At 45.3% G+C, this 25,943-nt stretch overlaps 1 protein-coding gene across 1 annotated transcript in view; it reads right to left on the reverse strand.

The window, feature by feature from the left end:
• The window catches only part of ME3 (malic enzyme 3), a 200,650-nt gene that overhangs the window by 52,022 nt on the left and 122,685 nt on the right, over window positions 1-25,943 (reverse strand). Inside the window, exons 4-6 of the mRNA XM_039520379.1 lie at window positions 17,533-17,608; window positions 14,911-15,072; window positions 7,512-7,615 (exon numbers count right to left, since the gene is read on the reverse strand). Coding sequence (XP_039376313.1) covers window positions 7,512-7,615; window positions 14,911-15,072; window positions 17,533-17,608 — 342 coding nt within the window. The remainder of the gene's footprint in view (window positions 1-7,511; window positions 7,616-14,910; window positions 15,073-17,532; window positions 17,609-25,943) is intronic.

Raw genomic sequence — 25,943 nt, forward strand, 5'->3', positions numbered from 1 at the left:
TAGTGCCTTGCACCCAGGTCTCAAGGCACCGAATGTACATGAATGGATTTGCCCTCCCAATACATCTGCAAAGTAGGTATACCAATCTGGAGATAACCTCTCTGGGTCTCAGGCTGTCTAAACGATTTGTCCTGCATCCACTAGCAGAGTTGAGAACAGAAGCCAAGGCTCTTGACCCAAGCACCTTGCTCCAATCACTAGACCACACTGCCTCGGCAGGTCATTCTGCTGAGTTCCATGGCTGAGTCTCCTCTGCATTCTCCTCTGGGATTAGCCCATCTAACCCTGCCATAGGGAAACAATAGGCAGACTTTTCCCAACAGCGAGCACAGAAAAGGCATGCTGCCCAGGAGCACATTCCAATGGGTCAGGTGGCAGGCCAGGGCTGGCTAGATGCCTATCTGTTTTTCCCTGTTCCCAAAATACATATTGCAGTGGTGGCAGGGTTCATATCCTGCATGTTCAGCAATCTCTGCCATAGATATCACAAACAAAGCCCAGAGCCAGACTAGTGATGGGAGGGAGCCATTATCTAGGTCCTTATACCACTCATCACCATAGAAACCAAGTGCCTCAAGCTGTTGTCGCAGGACCCTGCTGAGCTCTGAATTCTCTCTCCCTGGTCCTGTTGTGGCCAGAGGAGAAGAGGAAACTTTAGGAGACATCCTTTCTCCACTGTGTTCATTAGAGGCTGGAGTTCAAATAAGAGAGCATGCCAACAAAATACCAACTGTAAACAATCAGACTACAATTCCCTTCACCTCCCAATTGCTTTCAGTCTCTTGTGATTCCACAGATGTGTTTCTCTACTGCCAGAGTCTTCCAGATTAGACAAGACATGAATTCCTAATGTCAACACAAGCCACAAAAGAGCCAACTTTTAAAAAAAAGAGAATCAGGCCTTTGTCCATTATAAAGAACAAAAAAGGCATAAGCTCAAATTTTCCCACTCTCTTTTCAGGTTCTCCTTTAAGCATTTCTAGTGCACCCCTCGCTGAAGTGATAATGTTTATCACTAGATAGAGTATTTTTTATCCACAGATCTCAGGGGCTTATAAAACTGGGTAATAATTATTAGCCCACATTGCAGATGGGGAATCTGCAGCCCAGAAGAGGTGAAGGGCCCGGCCTAACGTCACGCAGTGAGTCAGCAGCAGAACTGGGAACAGGAACCTGGAGTGAAGTCCTGGCTCCACTGAAGTAAACAACAAAACTCCCATTGACTCAATGAGACCAGGATTTCACCCCAGTTCTCTCAGTCTAGTACCCAATTCCACTGGACTAAGGGCCAGTCACAAAAACTGAGGGTTGCACAGACACTGTCTCTAAAGCAGTCAGCTCCCCCAGGACCTACAGCTGCTGAAGGCACTGACCAGTCCTCACCATTTCCCTCCTTATTGTTCCTCCCGACTCACCTGGGCATGGGGGAAGGGCACTGGTCATTTTTTATTGGTAGGTGTTGCCCGTAGAACCCTCCAGACCTCCCTTATGAGAGACATAAGCCTACTCTGCACAGCAGTGCACGCAGAAACAGCCTGCTGAGACAGAGGGAAACCTAATTCATGTAACTGACGTGGTGCCTTTAAATGCAAAGAACTGAAACAACAACAGTGTGGAGGGAAGACAAGCAAACATGAAGCACCTCATAAATCAGGTGAGTAGGAGTGCACTGCAGCACTCTGCAGTCCCTGATTAACATCATCTGTTACTTTAGCAGATGCAGAAAATGATGCTCAAGAGGTTAGGGCTTTTCCAGTCTGTTTTAAATAGAGTTTTCTCTCTCTTCCTTCCAATATCTCTTTCAGTGAGTCGAGGGGATTGTCATGTACTTTCACTGTCCCCACCTGGGCACAAGAATGCACTGAAAAGCACGTAAACAATAGCCATGAGCAATGGTTCTCAGCTTTTTCCATACCATAACCCTGTGTTACAACAGAATACTATTCGGGATGGCCATCCCCTCCCTCCCAACTAGCCAGAAAGAAAGGAGAGGTGGTCGTGACTGACCTTGAACCTACTGGAAGGATGACAGTCCAGCAGAGATCAGCCCAATATGCAAAATTTGAATCCAAATTCCCCAAAGCTCAGGGCAAGCAGGTAGGAGACTTTGGAGTGCCACGTGTAAAGCTCCAATCAGGACCTGAACTGCAGAGGTGTTTTTGGTCTGGTGTGCAAGTTCGGGCCCATATCTATAGATTTAGGGTCCAGTGCTGCAGTCCTTACTCTCGTGAGCAGTCCCAGTGATTACAATGGGAAAAGAGTGAGAGCCACAGGACTGGGCTTCATGCCTACGTATCAAACTCATTCAATGGAGAGGGCTTACCTCCGTTTTGAATGATGGTCCATGAGTTGAGGTATAAACAGAGAAACCCATTGATGTCAATGGAAGGTTTGCATGAAGATTAAGATAAGGGGAGAATACGGCCTGTATATAGTGTAGGCCTTGCTGGAGCATTAGGCATAACTAACAGTGTGAATCAAAGGCTCTGGACCAGAGTAGGCCTGGCCTTGGCAAAACACCACCACACTAGGTATTCATAGAATCATAGAATAACAGGTTTGGAAGGGACCTCAGGAGGTCATCTAGTCCAACTCCCTGCTCAAAGCAGGACCAATCCCCACCTAAATCATCCCAGCCAGGGCTTTGTCAAGCCTGACCTTAAAAACCTCTAAGGAAAGAGATTCCACCACCTCCCTAGGTAACCCATTCCAGTGCTTCACCACCCTCCTAATGAAAAAGTTTTTCCTAATAGCCAACCTAAACCTCCCCCACTGCAACTTGAGACCATTACTCCTTGTTCTGTCATCTGGTACCACTGAGAACAGTCTAGATCCATCCTCTTTGGAACCCCCTTTCAGGTAGTTGAAAGCAGCTATCAAACCCCCGCTCATTCTTCTCTTCTGCAGACTAAATAATCCCAGTTCCCTCAGCCGCTCCTCATAAGTCATGTGTTCTAGCCCCCTAATAGTTTTTGTTGCCCTTTGCTGGACTCTTTCCATATTTTTCCACATCCTTCTTGTAGTGTGGGGCCCAAAACTGGACACAGTACTCCAGATGAGGCCTCACCAGTGCTGAATAGAGCGGAATGATCACATCCCTCGATCTGCTGGCAATGCTCCTACTTTACAGCCCCAAATCCCGTTAGCCATCTTGGCAACACTGTTGACTTACTGTTGACTCATATCCAGCTTCTCGTGCACTGTAACCTTTAGGTCCTTTTCTGCAGAACTGCTGTCTAGCCATTCGGTCCCTAGTCTGTAGCAGTGCATGGGATTCTTCCGTCCTAAGTGCAGCACTCTGCACTTGTCCTTGTTGAACCTCTTCAGATTTCTTTTGGCCCAATCCTCTAATTTGTCTAGGTCCCTCTGTATCCTATCCCTACCCTCCAGCGTATCTACCACTCCTCCCAGTTTAGTGTCATCTGCAAACTTGCAATCCACGCCATCCTCCAGATCATTAGTGAAGATATTGAACAAAACCAGCCCCAGGACCGACTCTTGGGGCACTCCACTTGATACCGGCTGACAACTAGACTATTAGCTAACACCAAGTAAGCACATTCCTGACTGGAGAGGATGGTACAAAACCACACAGATCTCTCAAGTAACTTGGTAAACGCATTCCAATGAGATGGAACAAGAACACGCTGACCTCTTGTCAGATCAGGCTGGCATGACAAGATAATGGATGAGGATGTTTTGTTCAGACTAGCAGGTACAAGGATAAGGAGGGTAACTAAGCCCTGGTCTACACTACGAGTTTAGGTTGAATTTAGCAGCGTTAGACCAATTTAACCCTGCACCCATCCACATGACGAAGCCATTTTTGTTGACTTAAAGGATTCTTAAAATCGATTTCTGTACTCCTCCCTGACGAGGGGATTAGTGCTGAAATCAACATTGCCGTGTTGAATTTGGGGTAGTGTGGACACAATTCGATGGTATTGGCCTCCAGGAGCTATCCCAGAGTGCTCCGTTGTGACTGCTCTGGACAGCACTTTCAACTCAGATGCACTGGCCAGGTAAACAGGAAAAGCCCTGCAAACTTTTGAATTTCATTTCCTGTTTGGCCAGCATGGCAAGTTGATCAGCACAGGTGACCGTGCAGAGCTCATCAGCAGAGGTGACCATGGAGTCCCAGAATCGCAAAAGAGCTCCAGCATGGACTGAACAGGAGGTACTGGATCTGATCGCTGTATGGGGAGATGAATTGTGCTATCAGAACTCTGTTCCAAAAGATGAAATGCCAAAATATTTGAGTGTACCTTTGTAAATATAATACATGGTTTAAAAGCAAGCATGTTAAATGATTAATTTGCCCTGAAGACTTGGGATGCATTCGCGGCCAGTACAGCTACTGGAATGCAGTCAAGCAACATCCGTTCTTTAGCTCTCTGTGTTATCCTCAGGAGAGTGGTCACCTGGTTGAAATAGGGGAATTTTATTAAGGGGACATTCAGAGGTGGCCGTTCCTGCTGGGCTGTGTGCCCGTGGCTGAAAAGAAATCATCCGTGCTGTTAGCCACGTGGTGGGGGGAGGGGTGAAGTGATCATCCCAGAGAATTGTGTGTGTGTGGGGGGGGGGGGCGGCTAGTTGAGTTTGTGCTGCAAATTAACCCGAAAACTGCAGCCCCTCCGAAAACTGGCAGGCCCTCAATATAAGAGGCGAAATGCGACTTTGTAACGAAAGCACATGTGCTATGTAATGTTAACAGCTTGGTTCACCGTGAAAGAGTCTACCCATTGTTCTCTAAACTGTGTCTTTCTAAAGAATATTCTCCCTTTTTTTCCTCCCGCAGCTGCAAATGTTTCAATGCTCCCCCTATCATCTCCGTCCCAGAGGCTAGCACAGATAAGAAGGCGAAAAAAATGCACTCGCGATGAAATGTTCTCTGAGCTCATGCAGTCCTCCCGCACTGAAAGAGTGATTGTGTGTGTCCTCATATAAAATGCTCTAAGTGCATTAAGTCAGCGGACTGCGTCCACAGTACCGAGGCTAGCATTGACTTCCAGAGCGTTGCATTGTGGGTAGTTGTGTGTAGCTATACCACAGTTCCCGCAGAATCCACTGCCCATTGAGATTCTGGGTTGAGATCCCAATGCCTGATGGAGCAAAAACAGTGTCGTGGGTGGTTCTGGGTACATGTCATCAGGCCCCCCCTCTCCCTCCCTCCCTACCTCTGTGAAAGCAACGGCAGACAATCATTTTGTGCTTTTTTTCCTCGGTTACCTGAGCAGACGCCATACCACGGCAAGCATGGAGCCCATTCAGCTCACCATCACTGTATATCTGGGGGAGGGATAGCTCAGTGGTTTGAGCACTGGCCTGCTAAACCTAGGGTTGTGAGTTCAATCTTTGAGGGGGCCACTTAGGGATCTGGGGCAAAAATTGGTCCTGTTAGTAAAGGCAGGGGGCTGGACTCAATGACCTTTCAAGGTCCCTTCCAGCTCTAGGAGATTGGTATATCTCCAATTATTACCTATCTCCTGGGTGCTGGCAGACATGGGACTGCATTACTACACAGCAGCTCATGTCTTTTGGCAGCAGATGGTGCGTTACAATTGGTAGCCATCGTCATCATATTCCTTGGTGCTCTTTTAGCCGACCTCGGTGAGATCGGTCAGGGGCGCTTTAGCAGACATGGGAATGACTCAGCAAGGTCATTCCCATCTTCTGCCAAGCACCCAGGAGATGATGATGGCTAGCACTCATACTGCACCATCTTCTGGCGAGCAGCCAGGAGATGATGATGATGGCTAGCAATTGTCATGCAACATCTTCTGCTGAGCACCCAGGAGATGACGATGGCTTGTAGTCATACTGCACCATCTGCTGCCAGCCTAAGATGTAAAAGATAGATGGATCAAAACAAGAAATTGACCCAATTTGTTTTGTGAAATCAACGGCCTGCTAAACCCAGGGTTTTGAGTTCAATCCTTGAGGGGGCCATTCTGTGTGACAGTTGTTTGTGTTTCTCCTTGATGCAAAGCCACCCCTTTTGTTGATTTTAATCCCTGTAAGCTATGTCATCAGTCGCCCCTCCCTCCGTCAGAGCAATGGCAGACAATTGTTTCGTGTGAAACCAGGCGTGGAGGTGACGGCAGTGCGGTGACGAGAGGGACATGGTCATAGACTTCTCACAACGTACGGACTGTGCAATGTGCCTCGGCAATGTGCACATCATGCTGATGAGCTCTGCATGAGCTCTGCAAACACGCAGGCCAAACAGGAAATTAAATTCAAAAGCTCGCGGGCCTTTTCCTGTCTACCTGGCCAGTGCATCTGAGCTGAGAGCACTGTCCAGAGCGGTCACAATGGAGCACTCTGGGATAGCTCCCGGAGGCCAATACCGTCGAATTGCATCCACACTATCCCAAATTCGACCTGGCAAGGCCGATTTCAGTGCTAAGCCCCTCGCTGGAGGTGGAGTAAAGAAACTGATTTAAAGAGCCCTTTAAGTTGAAAAAAAGAGCTTTGTTGGGTGGACAGGTCCAGGCTTAAATCGCGGTAACGCTGCTAAATTCGACCTAAAGTCGTAGTGTAGACCAGGCCTTTGTTATTAAGTACCTTGTCGTGGCAGTCTGGCTCATACAGTGGGCTCCTGCACTATTTCTGTCTTTCTCCTTCCAGTTTCTCTTCTCTAGCTCCCTGCATATTTGTCTATTTTAAATATTTATATGGCCTCCACTACCATGGTATCAGAGCACATCACCACGTTTAAAGCATTGCACTACACTGTACAGGGGAGATGAGGCACAGACAGACTAAGTGACTTGGCCAAAGCCTCACAGGAAATTGAACCTGGGTCCCCAGTCCCAGAGCTAGCACACTAATCACTGGACCATCTTTCCTCCCGCTTAGTGTGTCTCTTCTCTTTTCATTTCTCTATACTTCTTTCCCTTCCCATTCCACATTCTTTAGCCAGAGAATTTACTCCTAACAGCTTCCCTGTTCCACTGCTAAAATAAGCAATATGATAGTTGATGCTTATATGTCTTCAGGCTTTAGGGTTGAGACTGATGTGATTACTGGCAGGCAGGGAAGCTCACATTCTCAGAGTAAGTCATTTACAGGCTGCTTGCAGATTCAGGCAGACAGCCCCACATTGAATTACACCCTGTTTACTTTTAGAAGGTTTACTTCACAACCGTGACAGCTAGACACTTAACAAAACGAAAAAAAAAGGACACTGAGATCGTGAATCTGCTATGTAGCTCACGTAAATACACCATGGAGACTGGATACAGCCCACAGGCCCATTTGACACCTCTAGCCTAATGTATGGACAGGAAATGGTTATAAATAGTCAGTCCCCTCTCAGCTCTCTAAAGACATAAATAATTTTGACATGGAGCGTTCGAGCACCCAGGGTCATTTCCAGACCACCCAAGGGGTTTGCATTAATGGATTTTCTTTGCTTAGCTATCAATTAAACTAGTGTTTACTTTGAGTGTTTTAACATCTTTTAAATGGAAGCAGCTAAGAGGAGACTCACACAAAGCCCCACTTACTTGTTAGTGACTGCTTGCATAAACTCATCAATCAGTTCATCGTATTGTTTCCCACGGACCCGCTTGTGTTTCAGTCCAATATAGAGTGGATCATTCAGGAGAGCCTAGGACACAAAGCATTCTGTTTATGGCACCTGCTTCTCTGCCGGACAGAGATTTACATCCAAAATGTACATGTGTCTCACATTTATGTCAGCTTCAATCATTATTGATAAACAACAAAACATGGCGGCTGTCCAGTTCCTGGGCATGATGCAAACACAAATCCCTTCCTGAACACCAAATGTAGCTTTAGTTCATGGTAAATAAACCCACACCAAGGAGTGTCTCACTGTGGAACTACAATCATAGGAATTGAGTGCTTGCTGGACAGCACTGGGAAGCAGAGTCCTCTCTCCACAGGATGAGAAGAGCTCATGCAGTGACAGTGCTTCCTTATGCCACCTTCCTGAAGTGTTTCACTCTTGCCCTGCAAGGCCCAGCTTGTAGATAGTTCAGTGTCCATTGCTCATTCAGTTCCGGGTTTCTTACTGGAGACTGCTCATGTGGGGTTCACTAGGGACAGTCATAATTTTTGCAACATGGACTCCTCTCCATTAGGAACTAATGAGGCCATCAATCCATTTCATCTAAGCCACCAGATGCTAACACATTTTCTATTTCATTAACCTGAGCTGGATTTGAACCAGTGATCTGATTGCAGAGCCCTTTACTCATCTCCTGAACCATTTAGTCCTCAACTTCACCTGTATGTTTGCTAGTCTCCTTGATTTTGCTGTCACTTTCTAACATCAGACTCAGATTTCTATTTCTCAAAGCCTTTTGCAGATATTGGACACAACTCCATACATTCAAAAGACTTACAAAAAACTGTTTTTCCAATCAACCCAACAGGTGCTGAACTGGGACCTGCATCCTATCTATGGCTGATAAGAAGCAGTTGCCTCCAAAAGTGGTGATTCAGCATGGAAAGAAATAACATCCGGGAGAATGTGACAGAAATAGCTGTAGCAGGAGACAGATGGGCCAGCTAGCGGAATGTTTTGAAGGTCTCAGTGAGTCATCAGAAAGAGATCCCACTTCTGCGTTGGACTCAGGAACCGAATCATGGCTATCAGAGGGAGGGCATCCTACCAAAGCCTATTGTCCTGTAGCGTTAAAAACCTTAACTGTTGGCAGGTATGCTAAAACTAACTCTGTTTCCAGAGCCACAGAAACCCAGCTGTTTTTCCTTTAGCAGGGAATATGAAAGGGGTTTTCCATTGATTTTGATTAAGACTGTTCTTCCATGCCATGGTTCTTTAAAGAGGAGACACATATTTCCATTACTATATAGCACTTGAATACATTTTTAAGTGGTCTATGGCCTGTCACTGGTTCTCTAAAGTGAGGTACGTGGGTGATTCCAAGTTCTGAAAGCCACAGGCTAAGTTGCCCAAGCAGTACATGGAAGTATTCTGTAAGACACTGACCAAGTATCCCAGTAGATGTGGGAAACTTCTGATTTAATAATGTTATCTCCTGCATAAAAATAACAAAACCCATCCATTTATGCCAAATTCAAAACCTCAGCTACCTTACCTAGAATCACACATGTCAGCCCTGGGTGCGCATCAGCATAGGCCGTGGAGCTGGCATTGGGAGGCAGACCTGAGCCATCGCCCGACCATGTTTGGCCAGGCCAAACCTGAATGTGCATGACTCTGTGGGCCGGACTGCAACGCCACTCACTCCAATTTGTCTGGCCACCACCACAAATCTGCTTGAAATTAATTTGAAAAGGTTGATCTGTATGATCTGCAGTACCAGAAAGATGGCAGGGAAGTGTTTTTAAATGCATCATTATGCACCTAACACAGACAGAGGCAAGTCATTTAAAAATTAAATTTATTATTTTTTTCACAAGAGTGGGATAGCCTTGTGGTTCGAGCACAGACCTGAAAGCCAGGAACGCCTGAGTACTAAGAACATGTTTGCATTATTTTTATGAAAAGCATTTGTGATTCAGTTTCCCTTTCACTTTTGTATTGTTACCCCATAGGTAGGAAGAGGTTAAATGTCTTTCCTGGAAAAGGGGATAAGTAATGATGTGATTGTGCACACAAGGGTTCGTGTGAATGGTCTATCAAGAACTGTCAACATGAGAATGGAGCTACCTTGGAGATACAATGGAGACCAACAACCTGACCATTGACTTTTAATGAATGCCGATCAAAGGGGCTTTTTGGATCAGGATGGGTAAATTACTTGTCTGACCCCAGTCCCTCTCCTGCCTGAGCCAGGGGAGCAGAGGAAAGTATCTGTACAAACCATGTGACTGAAATTTGAGACAAACAACTGACTCTGAGGTGTGAGCAGAGTGGAAGAAGAATCTTGCTGGCCCAGTGGCCAGTGCAGGGTGATTGAACCCAGAGCAGAGCCAGGGGTCTTCGCCTTGTCCGATATGGAGACCCAGGGCTTATTACTAAACAGGGTACGCTCCCAGAGAGACTGTACAAAGGCAGAGAAACAGCATGCCCAATTCTGACACTTACTCCCCTCCTGCTGCTGGCATGGGGAAGTCACTTGGGCTTGGCTACACTTACAAATTTGCAGCGCTGCAGCAGGGTGTGAAAACACACCCTCTGCAGCGCTGCAAATTGCGGCGCTACAAAGCGCCAGTGTAGTCAGCCCCAGCGCTGAGCCGCGCTCCCAGCGCTGTCCGTTATTCCCCACAGGGAGGTGGAGTACGGACAGCGCTGGGAGAGTTTTCTCCCAGCGCTGGCGCTTTGACTACACTTAGCGCTTCAAAGCGCTGCCGCGGCAGCGCTTTGAAGTTTAAGTGTAGCCATAGCCTTAGACCTGAATTTTCCATAATGGCCTTTAATTTGGCTTCCTCAGTTTTTAGGCAGCCCAACCTGAAACACTGGGCCCCACATCTAAAGAGGTGTTGAGAACCCACAATTCCGAATGAAGCCCAGGAGTGCTGAGCACCTCTGAAAAAATCAGATGGCTGATTAAGGTGCCTAAGCTTGGATTGAGGTGACTGCCTTTAGGCATTCAAGTTTGAAAGCTTTATCCCACCGGTTTTTCCGTGCCAGCTGAGAATCATATATTCAGATGGCTTATGGTCAAATGAGAAGCAAGTACATTTTAAAATAGTTTATTGCATATTTGACAAGATTGGCCATAGCAAATATCCATAGGAATTTATTTTAAAAACATATCCTCACAGATGTCTCTTCTGGCATTGATAAAATGTTGCATTTCAGCCCTTCTGAGCCAGAGTCATAAGGCAGAAAAACTGCGAACAGATGGAATCCTCCTGTTCTGTTATCGTGTGCAGTAAAGTGTGCAATCTGACAAAACACTGCCATTAATTAAGTCCAAACCACCCAGTGGGGATTCTCCATTTGCTGAAATATAATCGCTTCCAAACACACCCGGGGATGTGTCAGTTTCCTTACGCTTTTCACAGGAAAAGTCAGTCTGTATCTGCATGGCTGAAATCTTTTAACTCACCTTATCATGCTGAAAGATGGAGCTGACCCTTCCGCTCCCGTTGGCCCAGCTCCAGCTTTGTCTTCCCATCAGCGGAACATTAGGACAACCAGTGTTTATCTGACCTCATACTACAAGCAAGAGTGCAAGCTGGCAACAGGGCCAGCCCATAACATTTTAGCACCCGAGGCGGGGAGCTCAAATGACACCCCGATGCCCCCTCGCTTGGGTCAAAACTTTGAAAGGTCTCAATTCTGCCTTCTTCCTGTTCTACTCCTCTCATCATACTGCTCTGCTACCTACCCCAATAAAGGAGAACTAACAACTTAAAATGCCTTGTTCCAAAATGTTAAGTAACACTTAACTTTCAAACACCTGAACAGCAAATGTAACTTTTCTTGTATGCATAGTAAACGATGGCATTTTTCTCTCTTCGAATAATCAAAGTGGTGCTTTCCGTGCCTTCTTGGTTGCAAAGATTTGAACTGCTTCCTGCTGATGGTCCACAGTCTGGGCCAGCTCATGCTCTGTTGAGATGGTTGCAAGGCCGACCAGCCTCTCCTATGTCATTGCGGAACATAGATGTGTTTTTATTAACTTCAGCTTGGAGAAGCTGCATTCTCCACTGGCAACTGTTACAGAAAGTGTTAGAAATATTCGCAGAGCAACAAAAGTATTTGGAAAGAGGGTGGTCATCTTATTTGTGCACATATTTAAAAGGGGACTGGATAAATTCATGGTGGCTAAGTCCATAAATGGCTATTAGCCAGGATGGGTAAGAATGGTGTCCCTAGCCTCTGTTCGTCAGAGGATGGAGATGGATGGCAGGAGAGAGATCACTTGATCATTGCCTGTTAGGTTCACTCCCTCAGGGGCACCTGGCATTGGCCACTGTCGGTAGACAGATACTGGGCTAGATGGACCTTTGGTCTGACCCGGTACGGCCTTTCTTATGTTCTTATGTTCTTATATGTTCCAGAGCAGCCTTTGGAGTTGATCCTGCTGAAATGTATCTTGAAAGGGCTTTCAGTTCATCACCTAAATCATTCGCATCAATAGTGCACATGTCATCATGGGTCAACACTGTCTCCAGTGCCCTGCTGGTGTAAGTCTTCTTCAGGTATAGTGAAGAGTTTTGGAATATCATACAACATCCCAAATATACTGCTGTGTTCCTTGAGCTGTATGAAACATTCTTCAACTGACTGTATTGCACAATCCATCACCTGGTTAAAGAATTCAACTTTGAATTGTTGTTTGGGGTCTTTCATAGGATTATCCCATGCCTCGTAATCAAAATGTCTTCTTCTTTGGTGACTCTTGTATTCTTGAATGGGTGGGAAAATAGCTTCAGTGTGAAGTTCCTCTGCCAGCTTCTGTGCACTCTTCAGAACGTTTTGAAATCCTCATCTGACCAGTAAGACTGTAGTAAGACTTTGCTTTGTCCAGTTGTTCCATTGCTCCAGATATATCAAAGTCAACACCTTGGAGTCTCTTGCTTACAACATTTATTTCAAACAGTGTGTCATGCCACAACACTAAGCCACACAGAAATTTGAAGTTATGTATGTTTCTGGTGATTCCATTTCCCTCTGCCACTGTTCTCCCACGAACAGTTCCTCTCATAGCATTATCCTCTATAATGGCAACTATGGCATCATCTATCTTCCCAATTTGGTGTTTGATAGGCTTTATCGCCACCACTCGACTTTCCCATTGTGTGGCACTCAGTGGTTTCAGTGTCAGAGAGGATGTTCCCAGATGTTGTTTCAAAATTTGCCATCGATGAGTTGATGCACAGAAAAATACATAGATGCTTTGAATTACATTAAAAAATTCAGCAGCCTCACTGGAAGCTGATGCTGCATCACTGACCACCAAGTTCAATAAATGAGAACTGCATGGGACAAAAAAAGCTCGAGGGTTTAACTCTCGGATACGTGTCTGCACTCCTCTGTTCTTTCCTCTCATATTGGCACCATTATCGTAGCTCTGACTCTCATGTCAGCTATCGCAATTCCCGTATCTTCCAGCTTTTTAAGAAGCACATTTGTCATACCAGCTCCTGTAGTATCATCAATGTCAATAAATTCTAGAAAATGCTCTCTGACAGTCACCATTGCAGGGACATTTTCACTAGGTTCTGTTGTTGTCACAAAATGCACCATTCAGTCATTTGTTCCATATGGCTGATGTCAGGTGTGCAGTCCAGAATAACAGAGTAACATCTTGCTGACTTCAGATCTGCCACAATCTTCTGTTTGAGTTTTGTTGCCAGTAACTGTATGATCTCATTTTGAATTGTTTTTCCAAGGTAGTGGTGTGTTTACATTTCTTGGGTGGTGACTCTTCTTAGATGCTCCTGGAGTATAGCATCAAACTCAGCCATCGGCCCCACTATTTTAAGAAAGTTTCCATTGTTTGGCACATACAGCCAATTTGAAGTGCCACACAGTGCTAGGTTTTGGGTAGCAAGCATTCACACAATGGCAATGAGTCTTTTCAGAACATTTTGCCAGTAAAGAGACTCTGAGGCAATCTTCTCTTGATGCTGATCATCTATGGTGGCCTTTAACCTTAGTCTCATCTCAAGCTCTTTCCACCTATGGAGTGCTCTCTGGTGATTTGCTGCCTTCTCATGGCATGCCAGATTTCTAGCCAGATTTTCCAGTCCTTTGTTCCTGTAGAACCCAATGTATCTGGAACATTAAACTGGAAGAGTTTGCAACAAAAACAGTATGCAGCACTCTCCACTTTGTCACCATTGGGGATTTCACACCAGTAATGTGTTAGATGGAAACTTCTATTTTCATTGTCTTTGGGGAACACGAAGTTTTTCACTTGCTGTGGCCAATGCAGTACAAGGAAGTCCCTCAGGCTACTGCTCAAGTAGGTCCACAGTCCTGGATCATCTAGACTTAAGGAATTAAACTCAGCAGCAGCTGTTTCTTGCGCCTCCACCACACTCTTCTCTGATCTACACTTTTCTTTTGGAATGTGCATGGTTACATCCATTTGAGATGGAGATATGGATGCTGCAGTAGCTGCCAGGTCACCTGCACTCTGACTAACTGGAAGATCAGGCATCTCCTCACCACTCACATCCTCACTGGGGCTGGAAGGCTCACCATGAACATTTGTGTCTATGTATCTCAGGAGAGCTCCTTCCTGCTTAGATAAAAAAGCTTCCTTTGCTTTCTTTCTTTATCTGAATACTACCCCAGAGGAGTGTCTTCTTCTTTCACTCATGACAGCTGTTCTGTGCCAGCTATAGTGGCTCTCAACACTCTATTGAAGGGGACAAATAAGCAGGCTGGTAGCAGGGCCTGAGTGAGGGACGATATCAGCATCTTAAGGGCCTAACTGGCTCCTACTACTTCAGTTGACTGCCTGTTCTCCTCAAGTGGGTTCAGGGAAGCAGCAGGAAACAGGAAGCTCCCTGAGAAGCTGGTGTTAATCAGTCCAGGCTCCTGGGGGTGCTAGAGAGGTACATAAGAGGCGGCTCCTCCTCTCTCTCCCTGTAGCTCCTGCTGCTTTCTGTTATTCCCTCTCACCTTTTCTCCTGACTGCCTGTTATGTCGCTTGCGCCCCCCTTCCTCCAGCACAGCACTCCACCATCTCTGTGCATCTAGAGCAGAGAGAATACATATGCACCAGCAGCAGACACAATTTTCTACACTCTGGGTCCTAATGGCGCCCCTCCACAGTCTGGCACCTGAGGCGGCCGCCTCAGTTTGCCTCGTGGTAAGGCCAGCCCTGGCTGGCAACGTCCATGCACTATTGGGTTAGCTGTCTTCTTATCTTAGATGTCTTTGACTCTAGCTCCGATTTCAGGGACTGACTCTCTGAGTTAAGAACCCAGCTTTAAATAAAACAGCTTTTTTTTTTTTAAATGCACAAAATAAGCAGGTAATCTTACCTCGTTATCTGTGCCAACATCAAGCAGGACAGGCAGACACTGTTGCGGGTGAACTCCACCACAGGCTGTGTACAAGGCAAGTTTCCCTACTGGGATCCCCATGCCATAACTTCCAAGATCTCCTAGGCCTAGAATTCGCTCTCCATCTGTCACCACGATGGCCTGCAGATAATGAAGAGCGTCCATTATACAGCTTTGCTAATGCTTTATTTAACATTGTTTGCAGTACCAGCTCCCTAGATTTTTATAACAATGCAGTTTTGTAGCCACAGTACGGGATGGAAGTTTGTCCCCTGCGTAGGTTACTGTACTACTAGTTATCACATAGGTGCAAGTCAGCCATGGGGAGATGGCTAGGAGGGCGGCAAAGCACAGTGGAAAACATCAGTGAAGGACTCTGAGTCTTGCTCTGCCCTGCAAACGTATGTTGGTATGACTGTCACTCAGCAGTATGGAGAATCCACACCCCTGAGTGACGCAGTTATGCAGTGTAGACAGCACTATGTCAATGGGAGGTGGATGGATGACTTAAACTCCACCACAGATTTCCACCACAACTTCAACAACCACTACCCATGAATTAAACTCTCTTGAACACTCCCACAATAGCATCAACTTCCTGGATACCATGATCAGCTTCAACACTGGAACCTTACAGACAACTATATATAAGAAACCCACAGATCACCACATCTACCTCATAAATCCAGTAATCACCTCAAACACATCAAGAAATCTTTATTTACAGCCAGGCACTCAGATACCAGAGAATATGCCCTGAGGAAAATACAGGCACTCTGGGATATACACTTTAATACACTCAAAATCACCTTCACCAAACAAGGACACTCCACCAGAGAAGTAGATCACATCATGGAATGGGTCACCCAAATACCCCGAGAGAACCTGCTTCAATACAGAAATAAAACCCCCTCCAAAGGCACACCCCTGGTTGTCACCTACCCCCACACTGGAACCCATATGGGGTTTTACCAAACTACAGCCCATGCTCAGTGGGGAACCCATCCTGAAAGAAATCTTTCCTGAACCCACTCTCCTGGCTTTCAAACAACTCTCCAGCTGCTTCAAGCTCATCATCAGAAGCAAGCTCCCCACAGACCAGGACACAGCAACTCAAGGCAGCACCAGACCCTGCCAGAACAACAGATGCAAAACTTGCAGACATCTCTCCACTGTACAATGATCAACACCCGCCACAACACCCCTTGCAAGATCCCTGGGACTTGCACTTGCCCATCACAACATGATGTGTACCTCATCCAGTGCACTAAATGCCCCAATAACAACTATGTGGGTGAAAACAATCTCTGCACTCTTGAATGAACTCACACAGGAAATGATAAAAGACAAAAACATGACATCACCCATGGGTGAACACTTTTCACAAAGCGATCACTTTATATCTGACCTCTCAGTCCTCATCCTCGAAGGAAACCTGCACAACACTTTCTAAAGGTGAGTCTGGAGCTTAAATTCATAACTTTGCGAGACACTAAAAATCATGGACTGAACAGAGACACTGGATTTATGGCTTATTACAGCAATGTGTAACCCACTAACACCCCCATTTTGTCCTATGACTGCAGGGGTGTTAACAGGCCACTTCACCTTGAATGGTCCCTTACAGAGTATGTGCTAAACTGTTTGAGCTTGTATTTAGCTGTGACACTCGGAGTACCTACCTTTCCCAGACCGAAAGAAGAGGTCTGTGTAGCTCGAAAGCTCGTCTCTCACCCTAACAAAAGTTGGTCCAATAAAAGATATTACCTCACCCACCTTGTCTTGCTAATAATCAACCAAATCATTTTCCAGAGTCTCAGATCCTGTCCCATCCAGCTTAGCATCCTCAGCAAAGCATGCACATTTTCCTTTAGGTCTTGTATGCCAATTATAGTGGGCAATTTCTTGAATCACAGATACCAGACCAGACTGATGGTGCTGCACCCACTATGCACAGGTGCCATTGACTACACAAGGTGTGAGGCTGAGAATTGGAGAATTGGGCTGGCAGAGAGCAGAATGCAGAAGTTGTGCATGGCTGTATGGACTGGAGAGGAGAAAACTCACCCAAGTTTGCAAAGTGCTTTGGAACAAAAGGAACTATATAGACATAAGCTCAATAGAGCAGCTAGTGTAAAATTCTTAGTTGTTCAGCTCTTAATGAACAAAGCTCAATGAACATGGCATTTGCCTGTAGTTGAGAAAAGCAGGCTTGTGACTGACCTCTAGGATTAGGACTCAGGATTTCTGAGTTTGTTTCCCAGCTCTGCCACAAATGTCCTTTGTGACCTTGGGTGAGTCACTTAACGTCTCTGTGCCAGTTTCCTCCTTGGCAAAAACATATTTATCAGCCTCAAAGGGGTGCTTTGAATCTTAATTAAATAATGAATGGAAACCACTTTGAGATCTTTGCAAAGAAAGCCTACAGAAGAACAAAAAACTTATGAGTTCTCTTTTGATTTGTTTGTTCCGATGCAAAACTTGAGCTCGGAGGGATAGGCTGCATTTCCTATTGGAAGCTTCAAACTCTGTTGGATTATTGTGAGAAATGAAAAATATCTGCAAGCTTTTCTCAGTTGCATAAAAAGAAATCAAACATACCTTTATATCTTCTTCAGGCCAGGAGTTTAGCATTGTTGCAATATGGCCTTTGTCGTGAATGGTGATAAACAGTCCACTAAGAAATGAAACAAAAACAAACCTTGCTATAAAATCAGTAACTACAAGGTAAGAGAGGAGAGTAGGTGGGAGCTGATTTACTGAACCCAATCATTAGACACTTATTACTTATTGGTGTGGAAATACTACCCTAGTGCACTTGTTAATATCAATGTTAGGGATGATCTTATAACCTTTGGGCTTAAAGGCTACATGATTAGGCCCTTAATGTCACCTATGTTGAACTGCCAAGACCTGTTTTGTCACTTTTCCATTTCAGTCAGGCAAGAGTCAGATTTGGCTCAATGGACATTTCCTTAAAATAAGACCTTAAATGTAGCAGAGATTGGTAATTCCACTTTTAGACCTTTAATAAACTCTCTTGCAATAAGCTTATTGCAGCCAGTGCATGGTTTTGGCTACAAAACACACAAGGAGGCAATGTGGCTCAGTGACTGGGGCTACAGAGACCTGGGTTCCATTCCAGACTCTGCAAGTCATCTCACCTCCCTGTGCCTTTGTTTACTCACTCACCCTTTGTCTGTTTTGTCTATTTAGACTGTAAACTCTTAGGGGGAGGCCGCATCTCGCTATGTATTTGTCCAGAGCCTAGCACAATGAGGCTCCCAATGCATCTAGGACTCTAGGCGCTTCTAATAATAATAATAATAATAATAATAATAATAATGTAATAATTGGAGATATACCTATCTCCTAGAACTGGAAGGGACCTTGAAAGGTCATTGAGCCCAGCCCCCTGCCTTCACTAGCAGGACCAAGTACTGATTTTTGCCCCAGATCCCTAGGTACCTCCAAAGACAAAGGTAGCCACCTGCCTATTCACTGGGAAATCAGCTCAAGATGACAGTATTATTGGACCATCTCTCTTAACATCTGCTTTAGTGTCTACTTTACCAGCGATAACACAGAAAACAGCAGCCTGACGTATCCATTATATATATGGAAAGTAGGTGCCCAATCCTGCAAGGTGATAAGCTCCCTCCACTCCCGTTGGCTTCAGGAAATCTTGCAGGTTACAGCCCTTGATTTGGACTGGGTATAAGAAATTAGAGGCAATATAAAAATCTGTCTATATATATATATATTAAAAATAAAAATATAATGGATACTATGCCATACATATATCCATTCTTTTCTTTTATTATTATTATATATCGGAAAGTAAATTTTTATATTACCTCTAATTTCTTACAACCAGTCCAAATCAAGGGCTGTAACCTGCAAGATTTCCTGAAGCCAACAGGAGTGGCGGAAGCTCATAGAATCATAGAATCTCAGGGTTGGAAGGGACCTCAGGAAGTCATCTAGTCCAACCCCCTGCTCAAAGCAGGACCAATCCCAACTAAATCATCCCAGCCAGGGCTTTGTCAAGCCTGACCTTAAAAACCTCTGAGGAAGGAGATTCCACCACCTCCCTAGGTAACCCATTCCAGTGCTTCACCACCCTACTAGTGAAAAAGTTTTTCTTAATGTCCAACCTAAACCTCCCCCTCTGCAACTTGAGACCATTACTCCTTGTTCTGTCATCTTCTACCACTGAGAACAGTCTAGATCCATCCTCTTTGGAACCCCCTTTCAGGTAGTTGAAAGTAGCTATCAAATCCCCCCTCATTCTTCTCTTCTGCAGGCTAAACAATCTCAGTTCCCTCAGCCTCTCCTCATAAGTCATGTGCTCCAGCCCCCTAATCATTTTTGTTGCCCTCCGCTGGTCTGTCTCCAATTTATCCACATCCTTCTTGTAGTGTGGGGCCCAAAACTGGACACAATACTCCAGATGAGGCCTCACCAGTGCTGAATAGCGGGGAATGATCACATTCCTCGATCTGCTGGCAATGCTCCTACTTATACAACCCAAAATGCCATTAGCCTTCTTGGCAACAAGGGCACACTGTTGACTCATATTCAGCTTTTCGTCCACCGTAACCCCTAGGTCCTTTTCTGCAGAACTGCTGCCCAGCCATTCGGTCCCTAGTCTGTAGCAGTGCATGGGATTCTTCCGTCCTAAGTGCAGGACTCTGCACTTGTCCTTGTTGAACCTCATCATATTTCTTTTGGCTCAATCCTCTAATTTGTCTAGGTCCCTCTGTATCCTATCCCTACCCTCCTGCGTATCAACCACTCCTCCCAGTTTAGTGTCATCTGCAAACTTGCTAAGGGTGCAGTCCACACCATCCTCCAGATCGTTAATAAAGATATTGAACAAAACCGGCCCCAGCACCAACCCTTGGGGCACTCCACTTGATACCGGCTGCCAACTAGACATGGAACCATTGATCACTACCCGTTAAGCCCGACCATCTAGCCAGTTTTCTATCCACCTTACCGTCCATTCATCCAGCCCATACTTCTTTAACTTGCTGGCAAGAATACTGTGGGAGACTGTATCAAAGGCTTTGCTAAAGTCCAGAAATAGCACATCCACTGCTTTCCCCTCATCCACAGAGCCGGTTATCTCATCATAGAAGGCAATTAGGTTAGTCAGGCATGACTTGTCCTTGGTGAATCCATGCTGTTCCTGATCACTTTCCCCTCCTTTAAGTGGTTCAGAATTGATTCCTTGAGGATCTGTTCCATGATTTTTCCAGGGACTGAGATGAGACTGATTGGCCTGTAGTTTCCTGGATCTTCCTTCTTCCCTTTTTTAAAGATGGGCACTACATTAGCTTTTTTCCAGTCATCCGGGACCTCCCCCGATCGCCATGATTTTTCAAAGATAATGGCCAATGGCTCTGCAATCTCATCAGCCAACTCCTTTAGCACCCTCCCCATGGACTTGTGCTCATCCAGCTTTTCTAAATAGTCCCGAATTACTTCTTTCTCCACAGAGAGCTGGTCACCTCCTCCCCATACCGTGCTGCAGAGTGCAGCTGTCTGGGAGCTGACCTTGTCTGTGAAGACAGAGGCAAAAAAAGCATTGAGTACACTAGCTTTCTCCACATCCTCTGTCACTAGATTCTTTGTAAGATTTCCATTTCACAACTGTCTCTCTTAGGGCTTGTCTACACTACAAAATTAAGTTGACTTAAGTTGATGTACAGCCGCCACAGTAATTAAAGTGGTGGTTCACATCCACACTTGCTCCTTCTGCCATCAGTGCGTGTCCTCACCAGGGACGCTGACAGCCTCAGGTGTCAGCATCATGTGGGGCTCAAAGCTGGGCTCCCCCGCTGCTGACAGCCACCCCGGCACTGATAGCCTGAGCTGTCAGCCAAGCATGGGGAAGAAGAGGGAGGACACCAGCTGTCAGCCTCACTTGGGGTTGACAGCCAACAGGTGATATAAATAACGCAGTGTCTACACAGACACTGTGTTGCCCTAACCACATCAACATAAATGCTACACCTCTTGTGGAGATGGAGTTATGCTGGTGTAGCAGTGGACTTACTTTGGCAGAAGCAGCATTCTAGTGTAGACACTGACAAATTAGGTTGACATAAATCACCTTGCATCAACCTAACTCTGTAGTGTAGACCAGGCCTTATAATGCTGCAGCCGCGTCGCTGTAGCGCTTAGTGCAGATGCTATCTATGTTGATGGGAAAGCTTCTCCTGTCAGCACAGGTACGCCACATCCCCGAGAGGCGGTAGCTAAGCTGGTGGGAGATGACCTCTCATAGCGCTGCTGCACCAGGGATTAGGTTGATACAACTGTGTCGCTCAGGGGCATGGAAAATCCACACCCCTGAGCGATGTAGTTATACCGAGATAAGTTTGCAGTATAGACCAAGCCTGATTGTCTGTCCTAAATCATGGAACACATGCTAGTGATACGCATTATTCTGTAAGACAGTTATAATTATTAACAACATAGCATCATGAGGGAGCTCTGGAGCCGCTGGAGAAGTAGCTTGGCATTTCTATGCCACAAAAGCTATTCAGTCCAGGCAAATACAGATAATTTTATGGTTTTGTCTTCCAATATAAAAACATCAGCTACAAAGGAGATATTTTATAGGGCTTTGAAAAACCAACCCCATTCCAAGCCCAGAACACTGCTGCATGAGCAAACCTAACTGGAAAGAAATGATTCATTTGAGAACAATTAAAACAGAAGAGTATACAACTTTTTACAGCCATTAGTTGCTTTTGGCAGCAGACAAAAGGAATTTTGCTGTGCACTAGACTCCTGCTGAGAATCTTGATAAAAAGACCATGCTCTTTTAAAACAGAGGAAATACAAAATATAGCGATAATTTTTGTGGTAATCAACACAAGAGCACAGAGGAAAACTGGAAATGTAATAAAATTGAGTCTACTAGTCCATGTACAATGCTTTTAAACAGTCTCCGCTAACCAACAACAAGTTAACCACATACGCATAGAATCACAGAATCAAAGAAGATTAGGGTTGGAAGAGACCTCAGGAGGTCATCTAGTCTAACCCCCTGCTCAAAGCAGGACCAACACCAACTAAATCATCCCAGCCAGGGCTTTGTCAAGCTGGGCCTTAAAAACCTCTAAAGATGGAGTTTCCACCACCTCTCTAGGTAACACATTCCAGAGTTTCACCACCCTCCTAGTGAAATAGTTTTTCCTAATATCCAACCTAGACCTCCCCACTGCAACTTCAGACCATTACTCCTTGTTCTGTCATCTGCCACCACTGAGAACAGCCAAGCTCCACCCTCTTTGGAACTCCCCTTCAGGTACTTGAAGGCTGCTATCAAATCCCCCCTCACTCTTCTCTTCTGCAGACTAAATAACCCCAGTTCCCTCAGCTTCTCCTCATAAGTCATGTGCCCCAGCCCCCTAATAATTTTCACTGCTCTCTGCTGGACTCTTTCCAATTTGTCCACATCCTTTCTGTAGTGGGGAAAAATTGGATGCAGTACTCCAGATGTGGCCTCACCAGTGCCAAATAGAGGAGAATAATCACTTCCCTCGATCTGCTGTTGGACTAATACAGCCCAATATGCTGTTAGCCTTCTTGGCAACAAGGGGACACTGTGGATTCATATCCAGCTTCTCGTCCACTGTAATCCCCAGGTCCTTTTCTGCAGAACTGCCGCTTAGCCAGTTGGACCCCAGCCTGTAGCAGTGCATGGGATTCTTCCATTCTAAGTACAAGATTCTGCACTTGTCCTTGTTGAACCTCATCAGATTTCTTTTGGCCCAATCCTCCAATTTGTCTAGGTCACTCTGGACCCTATCCCTACCCTCCAGCATATCTACCTCTCCTCACAGCTTAGTGTTATCTGCGAACTTGCTGAGGGCGCAATCAATCCCATCATCCAGATCATTAATGAAGATGTTGAACAAAACCGGCCCCAGGACCCACCCCTAAGGCACTCTGCTTGATACTGGCTGCTAACTAGACATCCAGCCATTGATCACTACCTGTTGAGCCCGACGATCTAGCCAGCTTTCTATCCACCTTATCTACCATTGATTCAATCCATACTTCTTTAACTTGCTAGCAAGAATACTGTGGGAAACCACACCAAAAGCTTTGCTAAAGTCAAGGTATCTCATGTCCACTGCTTTTCCCATATCCACAGAGCCAGTTATCTCATCACAGAAGGCAATTAGGTTGGTCAGGCATGACTTGCCCTTGGTGAATCCATGTTGACTGTTCCTGATCACCTTCCTCTCCTTCAAGTGCTTCAAAATGGATTCCTTGAGGATCTGCTCCATGATTTTTCTGGGGAATGAGGTGAGGCTGACCTGTCTGTAGTTCCCCGGATTCTGCTTCTTCCCTTTTTAAAAGATGAACATTATATTTGTCTTTTTCCAATCATCTGGGACCTCCCCTGATCGCCACAAGTTTTCAAAGATAATGGCCAATGGCTCTGCAATCACATCAGCCAATTCCTCAGATCATGCAGATCTCCTTCTCTGGCCTATCTCAAAAGCATTAACAGACGCTAATCTCCATTATAAAGATATACAGTAATCAAAAGCATATCCCTTAGGATGGTCTTCACATGATTCTGCAAGAAAAAGGGACTACTTGACCAGATTTTGAAAGTACAAATTAGCAACATAATTAAAAAGCATATCAACTCCAAAAAAAAAAAAAGTAAACGGTAGTAAGAATGTATTATTTCATGTATTTAATAGAGACACCATTGTGTTAATTTCTGGGCACACTTTACATGGATCATTCATAATTTTTTTAATAATAAAGCATATAACCTTAAAAATCCCATAGGATCTAATCAGCTATTTAACTTCTTTAAAATGTCCATCCTTAGACATTGTATGTGCCTTTAGAGACCAAGAGCCAAATTTAGTGATGAGTCTAATTTGCATGATAACTTGCCACAAATTTAGTATAAAGCGTCCTCTGGGTTGCACAGGTGTAACGGACTAGCTCTGTCCGTGGAACCCAGCAAACAATTCTGTTGATGACTGCACAAACAGGAATAACATCCAGCTCATGTTCTGAGCTGCACTGGCTATGCAGGGACTACAGCAGGGAGTGGCTATAAGGCAGTGTCAAAGAGAGACACAGTTACTTGCTAATGTACTGGGAAATCCGCATATCTAATTAATGCCACCAAACAGTACACAAGAAGTATCTGAGTTACCGAAAGATAAAGTTCACTTAGAAGAAAACATGTAGCCTGAACAACAGACTCCTGCTTCTGGCGCGCCCTCTATTCTTCTTTGGATTAGGTTTAGATACTTTGCTTCCTGGAAATTAAAAGATAACTATATTCGTGCTAGCCTACTTGGCACTTAATGAGAATGAAATTAGTTAACAAAAGGTCAATGACATTGCTCAAACCTCTCGGAGGAACTAAGTACAGTGCACGTGCAATTCTTCTGACAGACTCATTTTTTACTATTAATCTGCCATTCCAAGCATATTTCTCTATAATGCAATGTGTGGTCCCTTCTCCCCACTCAAAAAACAAAAGAAGTGAATATATAAGTAGCTAGCTAGAAGCGAAACAGGTCATAGGAAACAAGGCTGATTAAAAATTAACTGTGGTAAAATTAACTGAGTCCAGCCAGGATGCACAAACTCTGCAATTCTTCCAGCTAAACAATAACCTAAGGAAGGAACTAGCTTCATGGGAGGTAAGGTCACATGCCTTTCTCCAATATGCAGCACAGAGTGATCCAATCTACACTTGTGACTGGGCTTTGGAGCAGGGCAGTTGGCACTGGTATTGTATTTGGCTGCTTCCTCATCACTGGTTTCACTCTAGTCTGCTCAGGGATGATGAACGCATATTTGATTCTAACATGCCTCTCACCCATTCAGCCTGCCTAAACCACATGACCTGTATGGAGGACCACGAGATTTTACTCTTTCTTCTTTCCCAGATCTTCCCTCAGAAGATGGTTAGTTTCAGGCCTGGCAGACAGGAGACCTAGGTGCCATTTTTGTCACCAACACAGGCTTCTCTGTGCCTCAATTCCATGATCTGTGAAATGGGAATAACAAAGCTAATCTGCCACACAAGGGCATTTTTCATCCACATGTCTGAGGCAGTCTGTCCCTTTGTACTTACACTTTCCTTTCTGCTTCCGTTCATAGAAGTGCTCCCTGAATAAACTGTGAAGCTAAATTTTTTTGCTTTTGCATTTGGTTACTTATCTCCCGAGCCATCCAAAACATACTGTTATCACTTAATATCTGTTAAGCCTGGACAATGTTCTTGGCACTGTACACGACCTGAAAGGAAGACAGTCCTGGCCTGATGAGCTTCCTGCCCAGTAGACCAAACCCAAGAAGACAGGACACACTCCACGCCTGGCAGAGGATTTTTCTAAAAATAATGTTTGAGTGGTTCACTTCTCGTGGGCGTCCTGGAAAGAGCATAGCAGATGGTTGCAAATAAGAACGTTCTTTTTCTGCTTTCATTTAATGAGATGCTGGTTTTCCAAAGACAAACTACTAACAACAATACCGGTTAGGTCGTTGGCCTAGGATGTGAAGGAGCTGGGTTCAAGTCCCTGCTCCACCACAGTCTTCCTTGGGCAGATTACTTAGGTGCTCTGTGTCTTGGCTTCCCATCTGTAAAACTGGAATAAGAGCACTGCCCTGCCTCATGGGTGTTTGTGAGACTCCAGCCAATGGCAGCAGCCAAAGCAGGGACTGTTGTATTAAGGGAAGGGGATAAAATGGGGCCCAGCTGGGCCACCCCTTCCCCCAATATCCTCTGGACCCCAAACTGTGCAGGGGAGACCCTCTGCCCCAAATCTGGGGACACTAGGATCCCGGTGGTGCCTTCCCTCCCACCCACCATGTGATCTTGGGGGAAAACTGCAGAGAGGAGCCAGCCAGAGCCAGTAGGGGCAGAAGCAACCAAAGCACCAGGCCATTTTTCACCTTTGGACATCCCAGTCAAAACTGTTCTCTGGCCTGTGCTGGTTGGCTGT

This window comes from Mauremys reevesii, linkage group 1, assembly GCF_016161935.1.
Source record: "Mauremys reevesii isolate NIE-2019 linkage group 1, ASM1616193v1, whole genome shotgun sequence".
Taxonomy (NCBI): domain Eukaryota; kingdom Metazoa; phylum Chordata; order Testudines; family Geoemydidae; genus Mauremys; species Mauremys reevesii.